This window comes from Symsagittifera roscoffensis, chromosome 4 (assembly GCF_963678635.1).
Source record: "Symsagittifera roscoffensis chromosome 4, txSymRosc1.1, whole genome shotgun sequence".
In the NCBI taxonomy this organism is placed as follows: Eukaryota; Metazoa; Xenacoelomorpha; order Acoela; family Convolutidae; genus Symsagittifera; species Symsagittifera roscoffensis.
Window position 1 is genome coordinate 2718229 of NC_087065.1, and position 27593 is coordinate 2745821.

General features: G+C 39.6%; 2 protein-coding genes across 2 annotated transcripts in view; one reads left to right on the plus strand and one right to left on the minus strand.

The window, feature by feature from the left end:
* The window catches only part of LOC134843608 (TBC1 domain family member 30-like), a 551730-nt gene that overhangs the window by 115150 nt on the left and 408987 nt on the right, over window positions 1-27593 (minus strand). The window lies entirely within an intron of this gene.
* On the plus strand, window positions 24126-27204 carry LOC134844533 (intraflagellar transport protein 27 homolog). The gene is made up of 2 exons (XM_063861258.1): window positions 24126-24637; window positions 26988-27204. Exons 1-2 carry the CDS (start codon window positions 24229-24231, stop codon window positions 27176-27178), a joined length of 600 nt encoding a protein of 199 aa, XP_063717328.1. The 5' UTR covers window positions 24126-24228; the 3' UTR covers window positions 27179-27204.

The following is a 27593-nucleotide window of genomic DNA, read 5'->3' on the forward strand; positions in this document are numbered from 1 at the left end:
CTCTTAAGCGTAACTCCCTCTGCTCCGCCTCTCTTGTCATTCGCGACAAGTTCCTCGTCATATGTTCGTCCGTTCTTTCTTTCAAGCGTTTTTCGCTTCTGCCAACTTCTTGTCTGTTGCGGTTTATTTCTTCCCGCAGACTTTCTCTTTCAATGTGAACTGCTCTTTCCAGTTCACTCATCCTTATCGACATCTGTTCATTTTGTTCTCCTAAACTGCCCACTATGTTGTTTAAGGCTTCCTCTAGTGCTGCCCCGTTATCCATGAGTGGCGTCACTAGTGGTGGTGTAACTCTGTCGGTCCCAGGTAGCTTCGTGCTGGTAGAGATCCGGGCCTTGACTCTCTGTCTTGACGTTTTATCATTATCTATTTCAGGATCCGCTAACGCGTTGCCAAGCCCTCTGGTTCTACTCTCTTCAGGTTGTGGCTCCGAACTTGTCCTAATCGCGAAGTCCTTCGACTGGCCCGGTGTGTTTGCCTCTTTGCTTATCGTTGTCACTACACCAAATTTATCCATGGTTCCAGTCTCTCTTCCGACGTGTGCCTCACTCTCCTGGATCGAACTATTGAGACTGACTTGAGATCCAAAGTCCCCTTGCTCCTCTTCATCCTCTTCCTCCTGGGACTCCCCATCGTTTCCTGCTCCTCCTCCCATGCTGAATGAAAAGATGTTTCCGAAGGTGTTCTTCATTCTTTCTGAAAACGATGATGAGGTTGTTTGTTTTCCAGTTCCGCTTGCCATCATAGTGTTGTCTGTCGGAGATCTTCTAGTTGCCGTTACTTCAGTTGAGATGTCGGACAGTTCCGACATCTCCTCTCGATCCAACGTCCCGGTGGAAGTGGCAAAATCGTGGCCTTGTTCTACCGGGGTAGATTCACTCGCCAGTCTTCTGCCTCTCCCTTCCAGTTCATTTACTTCCTGGTTGTCATTCATGGTATGGTCCGTATTGACCTCCACTTCCAACAGTTCTCTTCGCTCTTCTGAGGTCTTCTGACTTCTCGTTTCAACCATTCTGCCTGAAACCGTCTCTTCCTTATCGGACCGGGATCGCTTGATCCAATCCACAAAAGGATCGGTCATCGTTTTTCTTTGCTTTTCAGGTATGAATTTCCTAGAGCTATTACCTCGTTTTGGTATCCTTGACTTGTCTAAACTCATTCTTTATTCGTCACTTTCCTATGCCTACTCTTGACTCAATTGCTAGAGACCTTATAGTTTTATTAACAATAATAATGACACAACACAATAAATTTCACCAGATTCTACTAAATAGTGACCACGAATCCCTGTATGTTGTCAGAGTACAGTTTGTATAAAATTTATTCACACTAGCCGATTATCGGTCCAAAGATCTGGAAACTAGCACAATATGATGTTATCAGTCAATTTAAAAGATAGTGTAGTCACTACCCAATCAAGCACAGTTTAGGTTGATTTAAAAAAAAAAAATATTGACACAATATGAATGTATATATAAAAAAAACGTATGTGTCTTGTACTCTTAGTTGGTCGCAGTACAATAGTCGAACCTGTCTTTTAAAGAAAAAGCTTTCCCTGCTTGGTGCTGCACCAAACAGACAAAACTTTGAAGGCAGTTATTTTCTCAAGTTGGCGTCTATTGCACCCACCGAGTATTGTGTTACCTATCTGCCTTCGGACTGCCCGAGCTAGACCTACTAAAATCCTCAGGGCAGTCACTTTTCCCAAAAACGTATTATGTTTCAATCCACACCAATGAGTCACGCTCTTTTTAATTTAGACTTAGTGTCGCGAATATCCGAGTTCGGACCTGTTTTGTATTAGTCTGGTTCTTTTTGAGAGGCAAGTTACCAGTGCAGTCACTGATACCTAGCCTGTGTATTAATAACCTAATACCTCTCGCTTTTTAGTTTTTCTTTCGTTTACCTAAGTCCTTAATAAAATGATACCCCTCCGGATTGGCACAAATAGGACCCTTCCGGACTGTCAGAATATAGACCCCTCCGGATTGGGACCCCTCGGAATTAGCAGCTATAAGACCCCTCCGGATTCGGACCCCTCCGGTTTTGTGGAAAGTGGACCCCTCCGGATTCGGACCCCTCTGACTTTGAAAAATTTCGACCCCTCCGGATTGGGAGCCCTTAGCTCTGTCAAAGTAGCTTTTTGTAGTTTTCTTAATTTCAGCTTATACCCCTCCGGATACGTTCTGCGTTGCTTTTATGCTGTTTGAATTAACTGGGAAGGGTATAGGGTCCTTTCCTAGACCCCTCCGGATTGAAGTTAAGGCGCTTATTTGACAATTCACACTAACGGTGAAGGGTCTTATCACTTGCCTAATTTCGCCTCTTCTATGGTTGTCTTAAGCCTTCAGCCCTCCCTTTTTGTCTAGAACTGTCCTAAGTTACTTAGTTCAATCGCTATCAACTTTTGGTAGGGGTATAAGGGTTTTTCAAAAAAAAATTTATAAAACGTGAAGGGTGTACCCCTCCGGATTTGTGTAATTTGCTAAAAACAATCTCAAAAATTTTCACGCTCGTTTTTCCGAAAAATTTCTAATCCTATTAGTAAGCTCAGCTAATTTCTGATCTATTGGTACCAAGATCAACTCGATATGCTCAGTAGTTCCAAAGTTATTAACCAAAACGTCTTTTTTCCAAACTCAAAAAATTTTCTCTCTTATAGGTTCCGCCTAACTTTTTCCGCAAATCTGGTCCTTTCGACCTAAAAATTATTGATCCGAGCTCAGAAGGCCTATACTCTTCTAGTTCAATGCAAAAGACCCGATCTAAAACGCTATTGTAGAAAAAATTTGCGAAAAACTATGCTACCTGGACCCCTCCGGATTGATGAATCCACCAAATCAAACACGTTACGTTCGATTTCTCTGCAACCCGGAAGGCTTTCGGGTAGCGGGTTTTAAAACTTGTAGATTCACTAGTGGACGTTGTCCGAACAACTATTTTTACTGTCCTACCTCAGAAATTTCAAAAAAATTTCTAAATTTTTAGTGTTCCGTTTTCTCAAAAATCACGAAATTTCAGTTTTCGGTACCAAAATAGTTCCAACCACCTTCGAACTTAACTTAACCGGTTCTACCTATTACAGTAGTGCAGTTACGATGTAACACACTAACTTAGCGCTTTTTTCCGTTTCAAAAAATATCGATATCTCAAAAATCGCGACTTGTGGGGGGATCAAAATATCGCTATTTTGACCCTAAAAACCGGTCTGTTTTCGTTGTTTTTCACTGAAAAACGATATAAGACTATTAATATAGGCTATATAAGTAATAATATTAGTAATACTATACCCCTCCGGGTTTGTTTATTATCCGAATTAAGGTGCTTAACTCGGATATTCGCAGTTCGGTGAAGGGTCACTACAGTGCAGCACTGTCGAGCCCCCCACAGATTACTATCTTACTTTTTGTACCAAAAGGGATACAAAACTTGTTAACGATACCCAACAGTCGATTGTTGTTGTCGTTGAGCCCCTTCTTGTTGCTCCTTGTACTGCTTGCCGGATCGGTCTTCACCCAAGACCCTTCCGAATTGAGCGCAAATCAGCTGACCCCTCCGGATTGAGCGCAATTTATCATTAACGTGCTTAAATGCTCAAATAACCCTACAGTACAAGCCTCACAAACGGGCCTCAAAATTGATCGTAACGATCCTGACTGATATAAATGCCTGTAACAACAATATATCTATCAACAACAAACGGGGGGGTTGAATCACATCTTGTCTGGGGGGATGATTTCTACTGATTTTTTACTTTTTTACTGTTTTTGGTTTTTTCGGTTATTTTTTATGTTTTTTGTTTTTCTTGGGTACTATACTACTTTTTGTTTGGTTTTACTTCTATCTTTAAGTGTTTTTGGTCACCAACCACTCAGGGGACGAGGGGACGGCCGATCCCCCCACCCTTCCTGGTTCGTGGATTTTCGGTCTTAACTAGGTTAAAAAACTATTCACGGCAATTCGGAAGGCCTCCGCGTTCCGAACTACCCTTCCGCCCCGGCGGTTTAGGCCTATTAAGGGCGTTAATGTGAGCATCCGCTCGGCGCGGAGTGCTCGTTAACGGTTCTGCCGGTCATGATGTTAAAAAAGAATAACACCCAGGAGCGCCATAAAAACATACATGTAACATTCGCCCGGAAGATACATATCGACGGATAACAAAACTAAATCTTAAGACGACTGGCTAGCGTCTAAACAGAGCTTTGCATGTTTTTCACCGTCTCTACCAAGCCAGTACTTTTCGGTGGTCTTTCTTACATCGGGTCGACAAAAACGTTACTGCTCTCCGGCTTCGACCAGAACGCTCAAATTAACTGAATTACATGCAAAAATAGTGAGCTCATGGCTGGGTCTCAGTATCCCCAGACCACGAGGTCACTCCTAAAAACAGGGCTACTACTTATTATATTACTATTGTTTTTGTTCAGTAGATAAAAATCATCATCTCCATCGAAGATGGATCAACCCTTTCCCCCAACTCCTAGCACCTCATCCTTGTCAAAACTAATCAAAATATCAGTTAAATTCAAGTCAGGACATGACAGGATGCTAAAAATTTATGTGAGTTAATAAAAGTTTCCGTCCCGAGACCCTTCCGGATTCTTGAATCCAGTGAATCAAGCTCCTTAAGTTCAATTTCACACCAATCCGGAAGGCTGGTTCTCACCCTTCACCGTTGTTGGCAACGGCCTTGCAACTATTGTAGCAGCACAATAGTTGCAACTTGGAACGTTCTCTGCTATTGTAGTTCGTTGTTGTTTTTCTTTAATCTCGATTTTCGTTCTGTTCGCAATCACAGATAAAGTTGTTCTGTTTTTCACTCGCTTTTTGTTAAAATGGCCGTTTCAGCATTTCTCAGAAATGTGACGTCATCATTCGAATTTTTGATAATTTAAAATACTAGAATATTCTAGCCCTCACCGTTTGGCTAAACGTTCCAATAACGTCGCTAATCCTTCGAAATCATCAACTCGGAAGGCTTACTGCTCAAAATTCGAATCCTGCATAAATTGCATTTTGGCCATTCTGGTCGAATGTCACAAAACACATATCTCCAAAATCTCAAAGAAGTCAATTAAATTGAAGAAGGAATAAAAAGAGCGTTTATACCGCACAGTTTACAGTTGAAGCAGTAAAGTGAAGGGTGTGTGTCAACAAGTTGCCTCAAGGATGCATCCAGCGTTCCCGCGCTGAATCGCTAGGTCTAGCTTTTGTTTGAGAAATTTAGAAGCTAGTTTCTCACCCGTTAAGACTGTTATTCACCTTGCAAGTTCTTTCAAGAAAACTGCAGTAGACCTACCAGCGCCACCCAGTGTTTGCATGGCAACGGGTTCGAAAATTACAGTGGAAGGGAGGTCTGAATAGTGGTTTTTTTTGCGAACTTCGGCCTCGGAAGCTGCATTGGCACCCGGAAGAACTCCCATTCGCAGATTAGAGTTTGCCAAACGACTTATACATGTGAAATCCCATGCCAAGGTCCGTCCTCGCTGCCATGGCATTAGTGTGTGTCCATCTGGTCTGCGTCCATCTTGGCGTAGCAGCCCGATGGGTTCTAGTGTTGAACTGATGCCGAGTGATTTTATAGAATCTTTAATGATCATGTTGCCATTCGAGTGTCTGATGAACCTGTGCTTGATCTTCGGGCAGACAAGTGCGTGTCTTCCATCTGTTGCTGCGACATAGCCACATTTGCACGTGTGTTGTGCGGTTACTGGGGCTCCTAGACGCAGACCAGCTGAAATACGGAACTCATCATCGGACAAAGTCAGACCCAGTGGACGAGAAGGGAGGACGTCCAGCCAAGCGCCTGAACCTACCGCGCGACAGCCGTGATAACGAGCAAGTGAAATTTCGTCGGTACAATTGCTCAAAATGTTTGCGGATTGTTGTTCGTGGATAGGTTTTGTCCAAAGTTTTTGAGCGCACTGGGGGGTTAAGTCTTCAAATCGGTGGTTGCTGAGAGACTCCCAGTGGTCGACGGCTTTGTTGAAAAGACCAGGATTGCTTATCTCATGAGCAAGGCGGTGCCGTAAATTTTCAGTGGAAACAAAAGAAGCAACAAATGCTGATGAGCTGAGAGTGCTGGTTTTTTGAAGACCAAACCCTCCTTGTTTCGTGGGCAAGCAAATTTGACTGAAAGAGACATCGGAATTGATGCAGTTGAAGATTCTCTCAAGTTCAAGGCATACAAGTGTGTCGATTTCGTCGAGTAAATCTGTGTGTTTAAGGCAGGACTAGCGCGGAGGACATACATAAGTTTAGGGACATAGAAACAGTTTTTAATGAGAAAGAAAGCGGTTTGACATGGTAAAGAAGCTGTTCGCTGCAGGAGTGTCTTGAGTTTCGCAAGTTTGTCCACTAACGCTGCTCGAATCGACTTAGTGCCTAGACCAGCCCCAAGAAGTGTGCTGTCTTCGGCATCAACGCATTGAATAGTGGGAAATGTCTCACAAAAAGCTCTTTCTATCTCCTTTTTACTGCTCCCAAAAGATGTCACCTCGCACTTCTTCTCATTCAAAAAAAGACCAAGTTTCGCACATGCTTGTTTGATACTCGGAAGATCATGGAGAGTGGTGCGCCATTCATCAGCAAAAGCAACGTCATCCAGGTATCCAGTTTTCAGCTTGCTCAAGAGGTTCTGCAAAGCAGGATGTGGGACAAGACAAAAGCCAAAGGTAGCCAAGGGATAGCCTTGCTGAAACCCTTCTGTTGATTTGATGGTGAAGGCACCATATATCAAGAAACTGCTTTCTTCGTAGCAGAGTTTCACATAGCTAAGGATCTCCGGGGCGTGTTCATTGATGGCTTTCAAAATGACATCACGTCTTACACTGTTGAAGGCGTTGGCAAAGTCAATTTTGACAAAGGCTTGATCACGTTCTGCGCATTCAATGAAATCGCGCGCTACATGGGCCGCCGCCTCACTCCCGTGTTTAACACCAGCTTCTAGCTGAAAAGGTCAAAAATAATCTTCGAATTTTTCCAGCATGCGCCGTGAAATGCATTTGGAAGTGAGTCTTCGCAGAGTGTCTCCAATCGCGATCGGGCGTATTCCTCCACATTTCTTGGCCAAAGAGATGAGTGTAGCACTGGAGACGACAGGCTTGATGAACGCAGGGATGTTGCCTGTCAACAATAACTTTGTGTAGTCTGTCAGATGCGAGAGCCGGTTGTTGCCAGCTTCGTTATCAGATGGTGAAAGTGCATCTTTCACGTGTTATGGTCTGAGGCCCGTCGGTCTTCCAGCACTACCTGCGTTAAAAGACATGACCGCTCTCCTGACTTCAGACTGACTAACTTGAAATTGAACACAGTCGTTAGATGGGGGTGTAGCTTTGTCTGCGGGTGCAGGAGGGTGTTTCGCATCGAGCAGTGTTTTGTTCTCAAGAGTCGGTGGCAAGAAAGTATCGTCGCTGGTTGCCAACCTGACAGCTCCCTTGATATCTCAAGTTTGGCAGCAATCAGTTTGGAGTTGTCGTTGTTCCCAGAGCGCGGAGGACATACATAAGTTTAGGGACATAGAAACAGTTTTTAATGAGAAAGAAAGCGGTTTGACATGGTAAAGAAGCTGTTCGCTGCAGGAGTGTCTTGAGTTTCGCAAGTTTGTCCACTAACTCTGCTCGAATCGACTTAGTGCCTAGACCAGCCCCAAGAAGTGTGCTAACTTCGGCATCAACGCATTGAATAGTGAGAAATGTCTCACAAAAAGCTCTTTCTATCTCCTTTTTACTGCTCCCAAAAGCTGTCACCTCGCACTTCTTCTCATTCAAAAAAAGACCAAGTTTCGCACATGCTTGTTTGGTACTCGGAAGATCATGGAGAGTGGTGCGCCATTCATCAGCAAAAGCAACGTCATCCAGGTATCCAGTTTTCAGCTTGCTCAAGAGGTTCTGCAAAGCAGGATGTAGGACAAGACAAAAGCCAAAGGTAGCCAAGGGATCGCCTTGCTGAAACCCTTCTGTTGATTTGATGGTGAAGGCACCATATATCAAGAAACTGCTTTCTTCGTAGCAGAGTTTCACATAGCTAAGGATCTCCGGGGCGTGTTCATTGATGGCTTTCAAAATGACATCACGTCTTACACTGTTGAAGGCGTTGGCAAAGTCAATTTTGACAAAGGCTTGATCACGTTCTGCGCATTCAATGAAATCGCGCGCTACATGGGCCGCCGCCTCACTCCCGTGTTTAACACCAGCTTCTAGCTGAAAAGGCCAAAAATAATCTTTGAATTTTTCCAGCATGCGCCGTGAAATGCATTTGGAAGTGAGTCTTCGCAAAGTGTCTCCAATCGCGATCGGGCGTATTCCTCCACATTTCTTGGCCAAAGAGATGAGTGTAGCACTGGGGACGACAAGCTTGATGAACGCAGGGATGTTGCCTGTCAACAATAAATTTGTGTAGTCTGTCAGATGCGAGAGCAGGTTGTTGCCAGCTTCGTTATCAGTTGGTGAAAGTGCATCTTTCACGTGTTGTGGTCTGAGGCCCGTCGGTCCACCAGCACTACCTGCGTTAAAAGACATGACCGCTCTCCTGACTTCAGACCGACTAACTTGAAGTTGAACACAGTCGTTAGATGGGGGTGTAGCTTTGTCTGCGGGTGCAGGAGGGTGTTTCGCATCGAGCAGTGTTTTGTTCTCAAGAGTCGGTGGCAAGAAAGTATCGTCGCTGGTTGCCAACCTGACAGCTCGCTTGATATCTCAAGTTTGGCAGCAATCAGTTTGGAGTTGTCGTTGTTCCCAGAGCTTGCTGGTTTCTCCGAGACTGGAGAAGGCAAAGTGTACTCACCCCTGTTGAAAGCATTTATCTGTTGCTGTATGGTGCTTCCAAGTGAGGCTCTGACCTTCTGACCTTCTTACCTGCGCGTGTAGGTTTGCGGAGGCAGCAAGAGGGCATGATCAGATAGCGACCCCATGCTTCCTTGCTTCCCGGGTTAGTAACCACCTCTTTGATGCATTCAGCAAACGTGGAGGGAAAGTTGACACGTGCGAATTTAGGGACAAATTTAACAGTAGGACATTGAAACTTAGTTAACAAATCAAAAAAATCAGTTTTTTGAAAGTTTTCAAAATCTAACTCATATCGTTTGTCTGTATCGCGAGTAGTGTTCTTTCCGGTGCCTGGACATCGGTTGTTTATGGGACCATGTGTGTGGAACTGCTTGTTTGCCTTCACCAGGACGAGTCGGTTGCAGTCAGGGCATATTTATCTGCGGCTTCGGTTGATTTCATTTTTGCAGTTGTCACATATGAAATCGATGTTGGGGGCTGCTTCTTTGCTCACTCCTACACAATCACTGTGTAACCATGTGTCACAGTTGTCGCATTGTATCCAGCCCACGTCACCTGATGGTCGTGAGCAGCCTTCCGAGGCACAGAAGGCAGATGTTGTGTCACTCGTATCAGTCGAATGATTATCGGGGCCACCACGGCGGCTCCGCGTACGTACCATTGGTTTGAAACTATCTCCAAAAACAAAATGATTTCAGCAGATAAAATAAAAGGTCAGAAAAGCTACCCTATTTTGTACCCTGATAGCATACCAATATAGGGTTTGGAAATGCATACTTCCGGAAAGTTTCCAAACTCAGGACTAAGCGTTGCACTCAAGACTAAGCGCACCTTGCTATAGCGCTGAAAATTTCAGGTTCGTTTTTTTTATATTTAACTTTTGTGAGAAAAAGATGAAAAGAATCATAAAACGCATTATCTCAAAGTAAAAAAATTTGAGCCGTCATACTTGATCGCCAGATTTGGAACTACTGAATGTACCCGGTTTAGGACTTATTAAGTAAAAAAAAGTCAATTAAGAGAGGATACAGGTATAAATATTGCAAAACAGCGCACATGGTGGGGTTTAATTTTGCTAGCCTTCTAGTGCCTCCATGATGCATCCTGCGTTGCCTCTTTGGATGATGAGGCTGAATCGTTGTTTCAGCTTTCGAAAAGAGGCCAGATCACCTGTGACCGTGTCTACGCGACTGGCAAGATCTTGGAGGATTGTCAAGGAAGTCCTACCTATAGCACCTGATGTGTCGATGGCAATTGGGTCAAAATGAACAAATGTGGGCAGGTCAGAGTAGAATCGGCATCGCGGTGAATTCCCATAGGTTCCAATATTCATAGGTTCCAAAAACAAAAACCAGTCGCATAAGTTCCAAAATTTATCTTCTTGAATTCTGATTGGTTGAAATTTGAGCAAACGAATTTATGGATCGGTTGTTTACTGTTCAGCCAGAATAAACTCAAGCTGCAGAATAGTGACCGTGGCAGCCGCGTCAACGTGTTGCGAGCTTGCCACCAAAGGGTAGGACTCTATACGAGATTTAGAGCCGGTTATCGGTGCGTATTCATAGGTTCCAAAATAAAAAATCAGACCCATAGGTTTCAAAATGAAAAAGCAGTCGCATAAGTTCCAAATCTTTTCAATTGGTCAAAAGACTAAATTATCCGAGTCTCGGTTTAAGGTCGCCGGTGGGCGCTACGCGCGCCTAGCGCGCCCACCGGCGACTTTAAACCGAGACTCGGATAATTTAGTCTTTTGACCAATTGAAAAGATTTGGAACTTATGCGACTGCTTTTTTATTTTGGAACCTATGGGTCTGATTTTTTATTTTGGAACCTATGAATACGCACCGGTTTCCGCTTGTGAGGCCGCGGTTGAAGTACAGGCTCCAAAGCGGATGAAATCTTGGCTGTTTTTCAGCGCTTCCTTCACGAGTACGTTGCAGTTGTTGTGCCTGGTGAAACGGTGCTTAATTTTAGGGCATATCAGAGCATGTAACCCATCTGCAGCAGCGAAAAGCCCACATTTGCACTCATGTTAAGCTGTGACTGGTGCCCCCAGGCGCAGTGCTGATGCAATGCGAAACTCGTCGTCCGAAAGACTGAGTCCCAGAGGGCGGGATGGTAAAACTTCAACCCAGTCACCTGCTCCTACGGCCCGTGCACCTTGAAGACGAGCAGCTTCTCTAAGCGAAGTGGCGGAGTCGAGAAGGGCGGTGAACTGGCGTTGGAAGATTGGAGACAACCACCCTTTCTGGTGAACGCTGAGTGTTTGGCTGGTGAAGCTGTGCCCGCTTAGAGACTCCCAGTGTCTGCTGGCTTCTGCGAACCAAACATCTGCAGTGACGCAACCGTAGATCTTGAACTTCAGTGTGGCAGTGGCTACGTACGACAAAATGAACATCGACGAGGAAATAGAAGAAGATCTTAGAACGCCGAAACCCCCGTCCTTGGTTGGCAGCGAGAATTATTTTTGACTTCCTTCATTTAGCAAGCAGTTGAAGACGCGCGCAAGTTCTGTCGATACGTGCTGGTCGAGTTACTTCAGCTGGTTCAAAGGACATACATCAACTTCGGCATCATGAAACAGTTTTTCATCAGGAAGAAAGCCGCTTGGCTTGGTAGTTGATGGGTGCGTTCTGTCAGTCTCTTGACGTTGTCAAGTTTGGATTTGAGTTCACACCTGATTGCTTCCTCAACCAAGCCGGCACCCATCAAGGTGGTCATCGATGGGTTGACCACTGTAATGTTCGGAAACTTGGCGCTGAACTCACTTTCAATGGTTTCTTTGTTCGGACCGAAGGCGGTGATCTCGCACTTCTTGACGTTGAGTTGGAGTCCTACGCGCTCAGTATTTTTGCGGACAACTATGAGGTCTCTAAGAGCTGTCCGCCAGTAGTCTCCGAAAGAAACATCGTCGAGGTAACCAAGCCTCAGTTTACTTACGAGTTCCTTGAGACAAGCGTGGAGGACCAAACAGAAGGCAAATGTGGCAAGCGGGTCGCCCTGTTGGAAACCTTCAGCTGGCTTGACTATGTAATCACCATGTAAGAGGAAACTTGACTCCTTGTAGCAACTTTTGACGAACTGGAGGATCTCCGGTGCGTGTTCAGCAATGCATTCAAACATTGTGTCCCGTCTGACACTGTTGAACGCGTTGGAGAAATCGATCTTGACAAACGCTTCGTTCGCGCACGCAGAAGCAATGTACTCTCTGGCAGCGCGTGAGGCGGCTTCTGTAGTGGCTTGAAAAAAGACTGAAACTTGCGATGCATTCGTCGAGAAACGCACTTGGCAGTGAGACGTCTCAGTGTTTCTCCAATTGCAATGGGGCGTATGCCTCCGCATTTCTTTTTTAGGGATATCAGTGTCGCGCTTGATAGAACAGGCTTGATGAACTCTGGCAGGTCGCCACGCCAAAACAAAATGCAGAACTCAGTTCCTGACGCGACAAGCTGGTTACCTGCTTCGTTCGCTGAAGAGGACACTGCATCTTTTAGATGTTGCGGACGTAGTCCTGAGGGACCTGCAGCGCTGCCAAATTGGAACTGTTTAAGACTGAAAATTGAATTTTAACTTGAAAAAAATGTCAAATATTAGAAATATTCTGACGTTTCGATTATGGGTAAGACTTAGGTTTGAACTTTAAAATAGTTATAAGTCAATAAAATTAAATTAAAATACGAACACTTTCGCTATGACAAGCATAATCAGGTATGTATAATTAGTAGCAAAAACTTCGTACTAATTTTTAAGTACTGCGATGAGCATCCAGTTTTTACTATAAAACATTAACAATTGAAGAAATTTTTGCTAAAAATCGAATTTCAAACATTTTCGCAACTATGGGCATTGTCAGGATTTTTACAATAAACTAATCTAAATGACAAAAATACATCAATTTACAAATGTTATTTACAATAAATCATATACATTTTGGTTCTAAACCATCATGTTAAAAAATTAGCCAATCACAGTTGACCTCTAAATTAGTGTTAAGATTAAAATACTTTTAATCTCTAAAATTAATTAAACAGTTTCAAATTAATTTGTCTGGAAGTTTCTGAGTCATAATGTGACATTTGACTAGAATGGACAAAACGCAATTTTGTATTCGAATTTATATTGGAACATCTGACCGAGAGAATTGATGGTCTTTGTGGATTAGTGACGCTAATTGAACGATTAGACAAATCGGGAGGGGTTAGTTTTGACTAAAATGCTAATTTTTAAAAAATCGTTTCGAAAAAAAGACACGTCACGACATTGAGGTTTCGCACCAACTGAAACGGCAAAACACAACAACAACAAGTTTCTCAGAGAGAACAACTATATTCGTTGAAATAGACGAGGTGAACAATACAAATTGGAACAGCAATTGAAATTATTGTTGGAAGACCATTCCGAGTTGTAACGATTTTGCAAATACAATCGTTATAAAGTAACTCACGAGAACCAGGAAGGGTGTTGGGACGACGTGTCCAGCCTTCCGGAAAGAAATAAGGACGTTATTTCTCCGGATTCCAGAACACGGAAGGGTCTCGGGAGAGGACTTAAACATTATTTTAATAAACTTTTAGCTTCCTGGAGATGTCCTGAATTGAACTAATAACATCCAAATTCGTTTTCAGTTTATGAGAAGCTAGAGGTTGAGGGAAAGGGTTGATCCATCTTCGATGAGATGATGATTTTTATCTACTGAAGAAAAACAATAGTAATAAAGTAAATAAGTAGTAGCCCTGTTTTTAAAGTGACCTCGTGGTCTGGGGATACTGAGACCCAGCCATGAGCTCACTACTATGCATATAATTAAGGTAATTAGAGCGTTCTGATTGAAGCCGGAAACATTAACGTTTTTGTCGAGCCGATTGAAAAGACCACCAAAAGAACTGGCTTTGGTAGAGACGGTGAAAAGCATGCAGAGCTTTGTTTAGACGCGGGCCAGTCGTTTTACAACCTAGCCTTATTTTCCGTCGATATGTAATTCCGGGCGAATGTTACATAATTTCGATTTAGACATGTGCGTTTTAAATAAAAACCAAAAATATTTAAAGACTAAATTAAAGCTATTCCTGGCCTATCCCTCAATAACAACTTGCTGAACCAAGGATAGAACCTCCGACGATTACTGGAAGACAGTTCATTGGAGGAGAAAAAAGTGGCTGTGTGGCACGACGTGGTGAACAACACTATTAGCAGTCACAGAACAAACAACTATCGCCCAGCCTGTGTCGAGGAGCTGAAAAACTATTTGAAGTCGAAAAAGCAGCAGATATTGGCGATCGTCTATTGCAGAAGGGAAGGAACGCCCGACTTCTTAAGTCAGCTTCTCGGCCCAGGAGTGCTCACTATTCCAGCAACAAAACGGCTACTCTCCAAAAGCAAGCAAAACGACCCGGAGCAGCTCAGGGAATATTTGAAGCTGCACCAGAGTGCTGAATTGGAGCTGAAATCTCTGCGATTGGTAGTGGCACACAGAGAAAGACTCTCAGAGCTGATTAGCAATATCAGGGGCAAACAACAGAGACCATCACAGACTAGGAGGCAGGCGAAAGCAAGATCTGAGCAGAAGCTGAAGGCAGAGGAAGTGTCTGCGCTTCAAACACAGGGGTGAGAAGAGTGTGATTTGTTTTGCTTTGGGCCTTGTGAGTTTCATTACTAGTGGCCTGCAAAACAATGACCATAGTATTTTTGCCTGCTGTTTGGCTCAGACAAATTTAAAAAAACTAATTTGGAAAATTGTGTTGGACTATTTAAAATTCTTTAAAAAAGATCAAGTATCTGTACATAGATTGACGTTTCTGAGAAAATGTCTGAAAAACGATCTAATACCGGACTTTTTGAAGTTTAGGGTCCCGAGAAAGGTTTTTTTGGACCAAGCTGTGCATAATTTTCAAATGAAACTACTAAGGACTGAAACTTCTGGGCAAATGAGGACAGGAAAAAGTACGAGGAGATGCTAATGAAAGCAAGATTTCTGGTGCAAAAAGAAATCAACGAACAGTGGTGGGTATCCATTTTCCGCTTCATGAGGCGTCAAGTTGAGGCAAGCTTCTAGACAACATCAGAAAACCATAGAAAAAAGCTTAAAAAAACTGTCCGAGAGACAAGATAAACCTCTTGAGGAGAGAAATGAGCAATCAGTTATGGTGCTAGATAAAATTGAACTACCTGGATGGGTACATGAAGTGCTATCACTGGGCCCGAAGCATCCCATTAGAGACAAATTTATTGAAACGCACTTTTTGGCTGATATCGACGTTTTTCTCTCACAATTGAAAAATCAAAAAACATCTGGTGAAACTTTATGTGAAATAGAAGCCGCGGCAAAGGCATATGCAAAAAATGTAAGGCAAACCCCAGGAGACAAAGCCGTTGAAAAAACGAGGAAATATCTCAAAGATAAAGGGGTAATGGCTGTGCCTTTTGATAAGAAGGTTGGTTTTTGCATAATGAGGAAACAAACGTATGAATCAAAGCTGGACTCCTTGTAGCAATCTGCCCAGTTTTTGAAAAAAGATGCAACCACTGATGAGGTTATACTGAAAATTGAGAAGGAATTTAACAAAGAATTGTTAGCCATGAAAAAAAGAGACGAGATAAGTGATTAGTTATATTCTAAGATGAGGTCAACAGGGGGGCAACCCGCCCGTTTGTACGGTTTAGCTAAGATACACAAGGCTGAGACACCCCTACGACCAGTACTATTACTTCCAGGCAGCTCGTATGAAAATTTTAACAAAATGCTTGCAAAATTTTTTGACAACATTGATGGAGCCAATATAGAAACCAATACTAAAGATAACCGGGAAACAATTGAAAACATTGCTCTAGATCCGGATGAAACCATAATATCTCCTGATGTGAACAGTTTGTACACCGACGTTCCCCTGAAGGAGGCAATTGAAATTGCTTTACAGAAGCTGTACAGCCAGAAATCTCCTCTTGAAACTCAAAAAGCAACCATGAAAAAAGCTTTTGAATATGGTGGTCAGCAAAGTATATTTCAAGTGTAATGATTAATGGTGTGTGCAAGATGATGGTTCAGCAATTCTGTAATTCTGGCAAACTTATGGCTGAAAGAGTGCGAGTTTGCTCTAAGACAAGAGATACCGGTGGGAACGGATATACAGCAAATTAATGACAAATACGGTTTCTGCCCAGGTTGGAGCAGGAAAGTCACATATAGATCATAGGGGGTTGAATGCGAGAGTTGCCAAAACTGGTATCATCTAAAATGCGGAAAAATATCCGTTGATGTATACGCATAAATAACCGAGATAGTCTGGCACTGTGAAAGCTGCTGCCGCGCTAACAACACGTAGAAGGATACTCCTTAGGTGAAATTGTTCCTCAGGTATGTGGATGACCATGTTAAAACAGTCAGAGGGGAGCCGAGTTGTCTTCTTGATGCGAATTCTCTTCATCCAAATCTACAGTTCACTCTAGAGGAAAGTAATTCGAAGGTGAAATTGCCATTCCTGGATTTGAACATAAATATATCGCAGGGTAGTGGTCTAAATTGCAGTTGGTATCAAAAACCAACAGATACTGGGACCATACTGAACTATAGAAGCTGCGCCCCAACTCAGTATAAGCGTAGTGTTATCCAAGGCACTGTACACAGGGTTCTTAGGAGTACATCTAGCTGGGAGCAATTTGATAAAGCTATAGAAAATAATCAGGTGCAATGGCTGACAAATCAGTACCCTGAAAATTGGTCCGTAAAGGTGGCGTCAGACGCCCTGTGCAAAATCATCGAGGGTAAGAGCACGCCCCTGGATAATGTGCATATACCCTGAATAGTGTGTCAACTCAATCACCAAAGGATGTGTAGCCCCCAATGCTGATGGTGCAATATAGAGGTAACCAAAGCCAATATTTTCCTAACAGGTTACAAAAATTAAATAACGTTCAAGTGGTTCTTACCACAAGAACACGAGAATCATGTTTACCATCACTGAAGTCAGCATTTTCTAATGACCTCAAGTCAAGAGTGGTTTATAAACTGTCATGTAGTGGATGCACTTCCTTCTATGTCGAACAAACTGGTCGACATTTGACCACTAGAATTGAGGAACATAAGAAGGCAGACTCACCGGTAGGCCTCCACCTTCAGCAATTCCAACTTGAGGGAAATAGCGCAGATCTTAGTTGGGAAATTATAGATAGGCCAACAACCAAATAAAAATTATTAACACTGGAGGCAATACATATCAGGAAGGAGAAACCGGGCTTGCACACGCGCGATGAGTTAACACTGAAAACTTAATCCCAAACTATTTTTAGTGTTTTATCTAAAACGTACATGTGTAAATCGCAATTATGACTCAGAGTTTTCCAGACAAATTAATTTGAAACTGTTTAATTAATTTTAGAGGTTAAAAAAATTTTAATCTGAAAAATAATTTAGAGGTCAACTGTGATTAACTAATTTTTTAACATGATGGTTTAGAACCGAAATGTATGTGAAATATTGTAAATAACATTTGGAAATTGATGTTTTATTGTCATTTAGATTAGTTTATTATAAAAATCCTGACGATGCTTACAGTTGCGAAAATTTTGAATTTTTTTTTAGCAAAAATTTCTTCAATTGTTAATGTTTTATAGTAAAAACTGGATGCTCATCGCAGTACTTAAAAATTAGTACGAAGTTTTTGCTACTAATTATACATACCTGATTATGCTTGTCATAGCGAAAGTGTTCGTATTTTAATTTAATTTTATTGACTTATAACTATTTTAAAGTTCGCACCTAAGTCTTACCCATAATCGAAACGTCAGAATATTTCTAATATTTGACATTTTTTTCAAGTTAAAATTCAATTTTCAGTCTTAAACAGTTCCAATTTAGCAGCGCTGCAGGTCCCTCATATTGTATCTACTGAAGAATCTCCACCCTGCGGATTTGCACTAGAGCATTGTATGTAAATTCGAATTTTGCTGCATTCTGATTGGTCGAAAGTTTGCTGCAAGTAATCTTATTAACAATCTCCTCCCCTTTCTTGAAAGGGAAGATTGTTTAGTAGATCCCGAAACTCTGCTTTATGAATTTTCGACGTTATGTTTCTTCCAGTTTTAATTTCCGTTGATGTTCAGACAGTTGCTTTTTTAAATTAATCCTGTCTGTTCGAACTTTTAGCAACTCTCTATACAACTTAAAGTCAAATTATTTCTAGATAAAAAGTATTTTACTATCAAAATGACTAATTTAAAGCTTATGAGTTGTGCCAGTCGGTCATATTTGGAAATTTGACCTTGAGGAATAAGAACAACGTAATTTTGGGGTTAAATGTAATTTTTCACAAATTCGAATTGAGCCTGTCATGCTCAGCTTTCTCGCAAAAACTTAAAATCTCAGAAATACAAGATTAGAACAACCGAAATACAATCGCGGAAAAGTAGTTAAAAAAACGCAGCGGAAAATTGCTATTCGCAATTTCCAGATATAAATCAAACGCGAGTAGAGCTGTCCTATCCTGAAATATTAGACAAAACGATTACAAAAGTGGAGCATATTTATTCGAGGTGGACCAGAGTGAACCTCCGGTGGAAAGGTGGACAACCGAAATGTCCCAATGGTCCAAACCAGAACTTTAATTCTCAAGTCAAAACTCATTTCCTTTGTTGGAATTTATTAATAGCAAAATTCTCAAGTTATTACATTTATGCTAGAGTCACTAGTTAATTTAGTTACTCCAATTCTCGAGTGTGCTGGTATGTGAGTACCCAATTTAGTTTTCTTGAGTGTGTTTTATAATTGTTATGTTGAGATGGGGAGAGTTATAGGTTGATCCATCTGAAATGAAAAGTAACCATACGGACTGTTCCGACCCTTTTTTTAACGGCGTTCGCGTATTTTGGGTACTTTGAGACCTAAGTATGGGGACGTTCTTATTTTCTAGAGTGGGGGGGTTATTTTGGTAGTGGCCTTTAAGCTGTAACGAGGGTTTTAGTCTCATGTCGCAAGTGAACCGAATTGGCTCCGACCGTTCGAGGAAGAAAAACACAAGAGATAGTGTCCCTGACTCTTGAGCCAATGGTTGAAAGGGCCTATTTTTCTTTAACCTCATATGTGACTTAAGTGGGCCACTGTTACAAGTATATAGGAAAATTACATATAAAAAAACAAGTTATTGGAAATTTCCTCTTGGGAGATTTATTGTTTTTCAACCTTTTTTTTCCCAATTTTCTCATCTTTTTGAAATTTTTGCAAGGGTTAAATTAATATAGTCTACTCAATTTGTATGTTTTATTTCGGTCAAAGCATTCACATCAAAGCATTCACAGATTATAAAACGTCGAACTGAGTAAATATTTCAAACTCTGCAATGTTTTAGCCCTCATCCTAGAAACCTCCTAATTTTGTGACAAGGTGAACATCTTCAGCATTATATACAAGATCTAGCTTGAACGTACAAAGATTTTTCTCGTTGAACAAGTAAAAAGTAACAAGTTGTGAAAGCTTAAACATTTGAACCTAGAGACTCTTCTACCTGTGTTATGTGAAATGCCAGTTCAATAAAGTATAGATATTTCGTTGGAAGTTAAATTTAATTTCAGTTGTTTCACAATTTCCCAGTTAAACTGTGAAAGGAAAATAAAAAAGGTTAAGAAATAGAAAAATTTAAATTGGCACGAACAAAGTTCGCTGCAATAACAAAGACCGAATATAAAACCTTCTAGTTAGGGCTTTGTTGAGTTTCATCGGAAACATATTATTTTATGCAAGAAATTCACGTGTGGATGTGTTTTCTTAATTTTTTTTAATCGGTTGGCTAAATCTTTTTCGCATTCAAGTTCACAATTTTATTGAAAAAATCAAACATTTGTGTTCTGAGTAACCTTGTGTTGTTCAAATTTTTTGATTGGATTTTTTTGCTGGGTTAAACTAATTTCATCTTTTATGATAAAGAACTGGTCTAATCTTGAAACTTTCTCAATGAGTCTTGGATTTTCCTTAAAGTATTTTTACTATAATAAGTTTGTAGATATCTAGTAGCGCTTATATTTTTTCATTTCTAGAAGTATAAAAAACTTGAAACTTACGAAGGTTAATGCTGATTTTTGTTTCATCAGCTTTGAAAGAAGTCAAGTTTTTTCAAAAGGTCCATCAATCATGGCATCATAAATATCCCTGCCGGGAGGACTCTTTTTTGATCTAAGGCGGCTAATAAAATGTTGATGATTTCGTGCCAACCCAACAAGTCATTTTCTGTTTGCATGGAAACAAAAATAATTGCAATTTTTTTCCTTTTGATGGTATTTGGGATGAGCAAGACACAAACTATAACAATGGCTGCAACGATCTCTCTTTCTGCGATTTCCTTGTTTTTCAAACTGTAGTGTAGAAAACAAGCAGCTTCAACTTGAAAAATTCTCGCTCTTTATGGTTTTGTATTTAAGCCATTTTCGCCCTAAACCATTGCAAATCTGTACATTATAACTGAAAGAGAGACAAAAATATAATACAAAAACAAACAAAAACCTTTTTAAACAAAGCAAATTAGGATCGTAGAAATATCTTTACTTTTTTATGTGCATTTTTCAGAAGAAAAACACTGATAAAACTCTACATTTCTATGTAACCATTTTACTGCTTCGTCATTGAGGTTACATCATTTTGAAATCTGAATCGGTGACGTTTCAGATTTTGACTATTACTAAGTTTCCATAAGTTTAAAGGAAATGCAAATGCAACTAACAAATAACTTTGCACAGTCAGGTTCGAAAGAATTAACTAATTTTCAACTTAATCAACGATCATAAAAATAACCGCGACAATAAAAAATAAGTCAATTCAAAGCAGTTAAAATAAAATTAACCACATACACGTTTGCAGAAAAATTTTCCGAAACAACATACTATATTGAGTATATCATCTAAATTAAATTTCGGACCCAATGAACTGAATTTTCTATTTAAATTGTTAGGAATAGATCAAAGTTTTGAATGGTCTCATTTTCTAGTATGGCAACATTTTTTCATTTAAATTTTGCCGGAATTTTGAGTTCAGAGTCAAAATTCAAGTGTCATTTGCTTGCTGAGTTCATCACACGAATTAAAAGTTTTCAAATGTGAAACTCTTTACTGTCAGTAGCTTGTCAGTGAGTGTTGTTAGCTTGGTCTATAACCTCTTGGTTTAATTCTGTGCTCGTGAACTGGTTTCCACATTCCTTTAGACCTTATTCTATGTCTGAGTCCACTTTTCGGTGTTCATCTAGTCTTGTGGTTAAATCTCGAATCGGAGTGAGATAGCCAACCTTGGTGGAAATAAATCCATAACAGCAAATCTTGTAAATTACTACTTTCGATTTTATTTCAATTTAAAAAAATTACTTTTTGGATGGTAGACAGATTTCCGTTTTTCTACTGATGAAAATTTTTGGTGCCTTGATTATGCTCCTCACTTTATCTGCAATGTTCTGACTTGCATTGCCCGTTACTACACGACCAGTTTGGGTGGTGTAACCGTATAATCATCATACCCCTGATACTAAACCTTGCCTGGGCTCTTGTGGACCTTTCCTGTATGACTTTTATCAAGACTCTTCGAGGCAAACTTATCAGTCCAAGGCACTGGGTATTATTAGCAAATCCCAATATTTTCCATTCAATTTCATGGCCTCATCATATTTATTCCAAATTGATGTGCTCCTAATGCCTTCAATGTTTTTTATATAATACGAAGGAGCGCATTTTCAAAAGTTAGGAATCGTCGCTGTAACAATTGGTTGCTGTTACCATCCGCAAGTTAGGTTTTTAAGTGAACTTTGTTAATTTCAATGTCAGAAAAGATTAATTACTTTTTTCCTTAGCTTACTCAAAATTAAACTGTACTTGAGATGTGAATTATTTGCGGCGTTTACTAAACTTCCCATGTATCTTTTCACGTTCTCACGCTTTCATCAAATATCTCTGGAAGATTTTTAACTCCTCTGGATGTTTATCTCTCTTTTTCAAATCAGAGCATAAAGAGCAAAAAAAAACTTGGTTATCAATTTTTTTCATTTTACCCCAAGCTTATAACATTTTTGGTTGAACCACTATAGAAAAGTTTTTTGTTCAATTTTTTCTTCTTCAAATTTTCAATAGAGGGATGCGAGAGGGACAATCATAGCCTGTACACTAGCCATATATCTGAGTATACCAAATATCATTGCACTTAAATTTGCACTCGGCCTACCGCTTAGCTTAAAAATTTGATTTTTAAGCTAGAGTGATTTTAGCTAAAAATAACTATGAGCCGCCTGCTTTGAAAAAAAAACGTGTTCAGCCCCAAATTAGAAACAAATCTGGTATTGTAACTTTTTGTAATCTAAGCCTATGAAAAGAGTTAAATAGTTTAAGATACCCTTTAGGATAGTCCAATTTAGGTTCTTCAATAATTATTTTTAATCTCCATCGTAAAATGGTGGGAAAAGAATGATTAAGTTCATTACTTAGCTGGTCAGAGGAAACAAACCTCAAAAAATAAGCAAAGAATACAGAAAACAACAACAACGGTTTGATGAAGTACCCTGCACTTTCTCCCCCTCTTTCCATCCCCCTCTTTCTTCCTTGAGAGAATTTTTTTCAATGATCGCGTGCTCGATTAGTCTTGATCAGTGGCTCTGGTTCTCCAATCCCCTCTTAACGTTTCCTCGTTATCAAGAAGGTCTTTTCTCTTACAATACACTGTCGCTCTTTCCGCCTTCGAATAATTTGAAAAATCTGTAGGGCTGGCGGATCAATAATTGTTTGATCTGTGGCTGCCAACCAAACGGTGGGTGATTTTTTGCCACACCAGCACTTATTCTTTCGTTTGCGTGGGCCCTTTGTTTTAAAGAAATTGCAAGTTTTTCTTCCTATTGAGAGTATTTGCGTTGAGCGAAAGGTCTCTCGTTCTGCGATATCCAATTTTTCAAAATTGTAATGTAGCAAACAAGCTGCTACAAGGTAAAAGTTTCTCTCTCCTACATTGCGAAACTAAATTTCGAAAACAAAAGACGGACAAGATTTAAAAAACAACAAAAAAATGACGGCATTCGCAGCAAATTAGTATAATTGGAAATTCTGTACAATTAAATGTACTTTTGCTAGAAGAAAGAAGGATAAACGTCTACATTTCTATATGCACTTTTCACTGGTTCCTCATATAAGTAACATCAGTAAAAAAAATACTTCAACGTTACTTGGTTTTTACACCAAATTAACATAAACGAGATTGAAAGTAATAATAATGCGAGCTAAGAAAAATTTAGCGTACTCTTGCAAAATCAAGATTGAAGTAACTAAAAACTTGCAAACTGGTCTTCAATCAAATAATATACTACGACAATTCATTACAAAAAACAAACAATCAACCAAATAAACGCTTGCAAAATTAAACTTTGAGCCTAAATTACAAAAGATTAAATCAATTAATATAAACTTCTCAAACTTTCTATACTTTTTAGTTTTTAATTTTAGTAGAACTAAATTCAATCTTTTGATTTATTTCATTTTTGTATTCTGGAACCTGTCATTTTTTCTGAAATTTATCTGTTTTTTTTTTGTTTCGGCTGAAGTTTCCGTTTCTGAACTATCATTTAAAAACTTTCCAACTCTGTCTAATAATGGTTTTGTAAATATAACACAACAAAAGACTTCAAAAAACTCACAAACTTGAACATGGGGGGGGGGGGTTGAAAAAAGCCTGATTTCGCCCACCATAGTTTTTACAAAAGCAAGTTTTGAGGTGAAAATGCGGACTAATGGGCCTAATGACGCCATGTCAAAAATAATTGGCCTTGTTTCTTCACTTTGCCAAACCAATTTATACACCATAAACATGATGCTCATACAAGCAGGGGAGAATCACAGAAATTTATCGATAATCATTATAAACTTGAAAAAATTGTAGCTCTTTTTCCTTTTTCCCCATATCGAACGAGCAGCTTTTTAATGGTGTAACGAGTGGTTTTACCAGGTTAGTTATGAAGCCCAAATAAATTTCCTTAGACTTAATTAGTCTACATGTCAATTTATATAGCTATCGGAGGGTCTTTACGCCCACCTTTGAAGGTCAATTTCGATTTTTTTCAAAACATTGTCATAATGCAATGAAGTTTGACATAGTGAACAGACTTACAATCATGAAAGCGTGTCAGCTCAATCATCTCATAGTTTTTTTAGTCTGCATTTCAATTTTCATGATAATCGAAGGCTCTTTTCACCTCGAAACTATATAGCTTCACAGCTCCTTTGTGTAAAATTGTGTATAAGAATCTTTGCTTAAAACAAAAAAAAGAAGCACGTGCTGATTTTTTAATGTATAGACTATTGAAAATACTAAATTTCATTCAGACAAAATTTCTGATGAATGTACTGCAGCGCAGTTTAAAAATTAAACTGATTCAATCTACTGAGATATATCTTGCTGCAGAAATACTACTTGTACAATATTCACCACATCGTTATAAAAATGGTCCTCAATAATACGTTCAATCAACGCAGACCAACAACTTTGCGCGCCAAGGTGTTAGTTGTGGGGGATGAAAAAGTGGGCAAAACTTCGATTATTCAGATGATAACTTCGGATGGAACCCATTTTCCGAAGCAGTACAACATGACAATTACTGTTGAAGAAATTCTGAAAAACTATCTAGTGCCAAATTCAAGTGACTCGGTTGAAATGTATTTTTTCGACTGTTCGGGAAAAGAGAGTCTGTACTCCAAAAATGAGACTTTCTGGGAAAATGGTTCCATAATTATGGCAGTATTTGACTTGTCCCAGCCGCAGACTCTGAGAAATGTGACCAAGTGGATGGACAGAGCAATCAAGCAAGCAGGAGAATTAAGCCCGATGGTGGTGTTAATAGGCAACAAAAAAGGTATTTAAAAAAAATTTATCGTATACCAATTTAACAGGCCGCTTGAATAATTGGCTCTTTTCTAGTTTCCCACCCCCTCGTAAAATTGCTTTTAAAATGTTCAAAAATTGTTCACTCGGCATTTTGCCTGCAATAAGAAATGATGTAAAGTTTGTTTACGTGTTCACCCTGACATGTGTCAAGGCAATTTGGAAAAAAAAAACTCATTTTAAGTAGACTTTCATATACTGAGAATCAGAAAAAATTAAAGAGAGGAGGACTGGAAAAGAGCTGGATTTTTTTTTGGTTGCGAATTAACTGAAGCTATTGGGTTAAATTTTGTCTCGGAAAAATAGTCTGTTAACTTGTTAGGCGCCTTTCAATCTGTATACTGGAGAAAAAATAACACAATCAAACAATTTTCAATGCATAAAAAAATTCCATTAAACCTTGAGCTCATAAAATCGCTTCAATCTTTGTGCGAAAGTAAAACGTTAGAAACACAATTTTATCTGGCTTTTGCTTTGAAACAAAAAGAAATTGAAACCTGACAGACAGTGAACCCTTTACATCAAACGAACAAAATTCTTACATTTTGATCCGGAAAAAAAACAGAAAGTACTGGACATTTCATTTTTTGAGAGATGGGCTCTTTTCCAGTTCCCCCCCCCCCCTTTCATTTTTTCTGAAATTCATTACATGAAAGTCTTTTTAAAATAATTTTTAATGTTATGAACTGCATTAAAACGTGTCAGCGTGAACAGCTGAACAAATTTTCACAACATTTCTAACATGAAAATTGCCGTGTGAACAATTTTTGAACATCTCTTATTGTAATTTAACAAAGGGGGGGGGAACTGGAAAAGAGCCGAGAGATGCAACTTCACATCACGTTTTCTCGCTCGGCTCAGAAAGTTTTGAAAAAATGCTCCTAATTTTTCAATAAGAGCTTTGAAAAATGAGTTTATTTTTTATTGTTTTTTAAATGTCTCAAACTTTTTGTGAAATTTTCAGCTAAAAAATTGCCTTATAAACATTTGGGGGTAAAAACTAATATAGTTGAAATCAATTCATTTTGTCTTTCAACAGATTTCTGATATTTTTTGTTTTTAATTTCTGTAGTTGCGTTACCTTTTTTCTCCAGTATGGTTTTACTTTTAGCCTAGTAAAAATACTGGTCCCACCCCTCTCCCCCAATTGTTCTCTTTTCCACTTTCCCCCACATTTCAAATTTTTCGACGCGTTATTAAGGCTAAATTCGAGATTTACGATGTAAAGTATGAAGAACAAATGTGTTCGTATTAGTTAGTTAGTTCACATGAAAAACTTTATTTCATTATGACAATGAAAGAAAAGTTTTTCAAATTTTAAATTTCAAATGTTGGGGGAGGGGGGGGGGTGTTGTTGAAAAGAGCTGATGCATATGCGCCATTCAATTTGAATGTTATTTCTGAATTGAGCCAGAAATCTTTTGTTAATTGTGGAGGTTGTGACTTGTTGACCCTATATTCGGCCAACACTTGTTGCCAAAACAGTTGGAGTTGGAGCATTAATTAATTTCACAAAAGTTCGACTGGACCATTTTCGGCTTGAAACACTCGGCTCTTTTCAGTTTCACCCCCCCCCCCCCCCTTTCAAAATACCGAGTTTTACGTTTGTTTTACGTGTTATTACGGCTAAATGTGTGATGTTACGCTGTAAAGTATGAAGAACAAATCTGTTCAGAATTGTCGGTTTGTTCACCACGCCAAATTTCATTGCATTATGGCAACGTTAAATATACTTTTCAAAATTGAATTTGAAAGGAGGGGGGAAACTGGAAAAGAGCCAAACACTCGAACTCTGAAGTGAACTATTCGATCTCGACTCAATTATTTGACTCGACAACCCTTGTATTGGTGTGGTGACTAGTTATGATATTGGTATTGGAATTGGTTTTGTGGCCTTGGTACTGATCATGGCTTAGTTAGTCCACATATCATTTTCATAACAACTGAACCATCATTATGGTGATGAACGACGTAATTGTTCACGCTCGAATTTTGCAGAAAACTGCAAAAAGTAGAGTAATAATCTACAAAAAAATGATTATATAAAAACAAGAAGGGATTTTAATCGATTATAATGGAGTATAATAGATTTCGTTTTTTTTAATAATAGATTATAATGATTTGAAAATCCATTACGTTGTCGAATTTTGCCGCGATAATCGATTTATATAGGCAAAATTTTAGTCAACAAAAATCTATTATAATCAGTTTTCATCCATGAAATTTCGGTGCGAGGGAATAGTTGAAGAGAGGAACTCTGGAAATCATACTTTGTAAAAAAAGCCGCAAGGGTGACAAAGCTTTGTAACTGTTCCTTATAGATCTGGACAACGACTATTGCAACACACCTGAGAGGGCACAGGACATAGACAGTGTCTGCAAGAAGTACGGGGCCAAGTTCTTCGAAGTGTGTGCGAAAGAAAACCTCAGTTTGGAAGAGCCTTTCAAACACGCCTGCCACATGTACCACGAACTGTTCCTAAACAGAATCTCATCCATCAGTTCTTCCTAATTTGCAATAAAACTTCTTTCATTAAAGTGGTTTTCTAACAAATGAGAAAAATGTTATAGGATTATTTCAACGTTTGGCGCTTTTTCCAGTTTCTCACTCCCTCGAAAAATTACCAAATAAATCTGTTCAAAAATTGCTCATACGGAATTTTGCATAAAAAAAATGTTGCCAAAATTTGTTCATCTTTTCACGCTGACACGTTTGTATGCAGTTTGTAAGATAATAAGTCATTTTAAATTCAAAGCTGGGAGGTCTGGAAACGTTTTGATTAAAATTCCCTGCAACAATTTTTCGAACAACCCCGTCTTAAGAAGCATATATTTGTAGCAGAGATTGTAGAACATGAAAGGGTTCTTCAACCAAGCCGAGCACCCACTCAAAAAACATTAAAAATTGAAGAAAATATGTCGCGAGA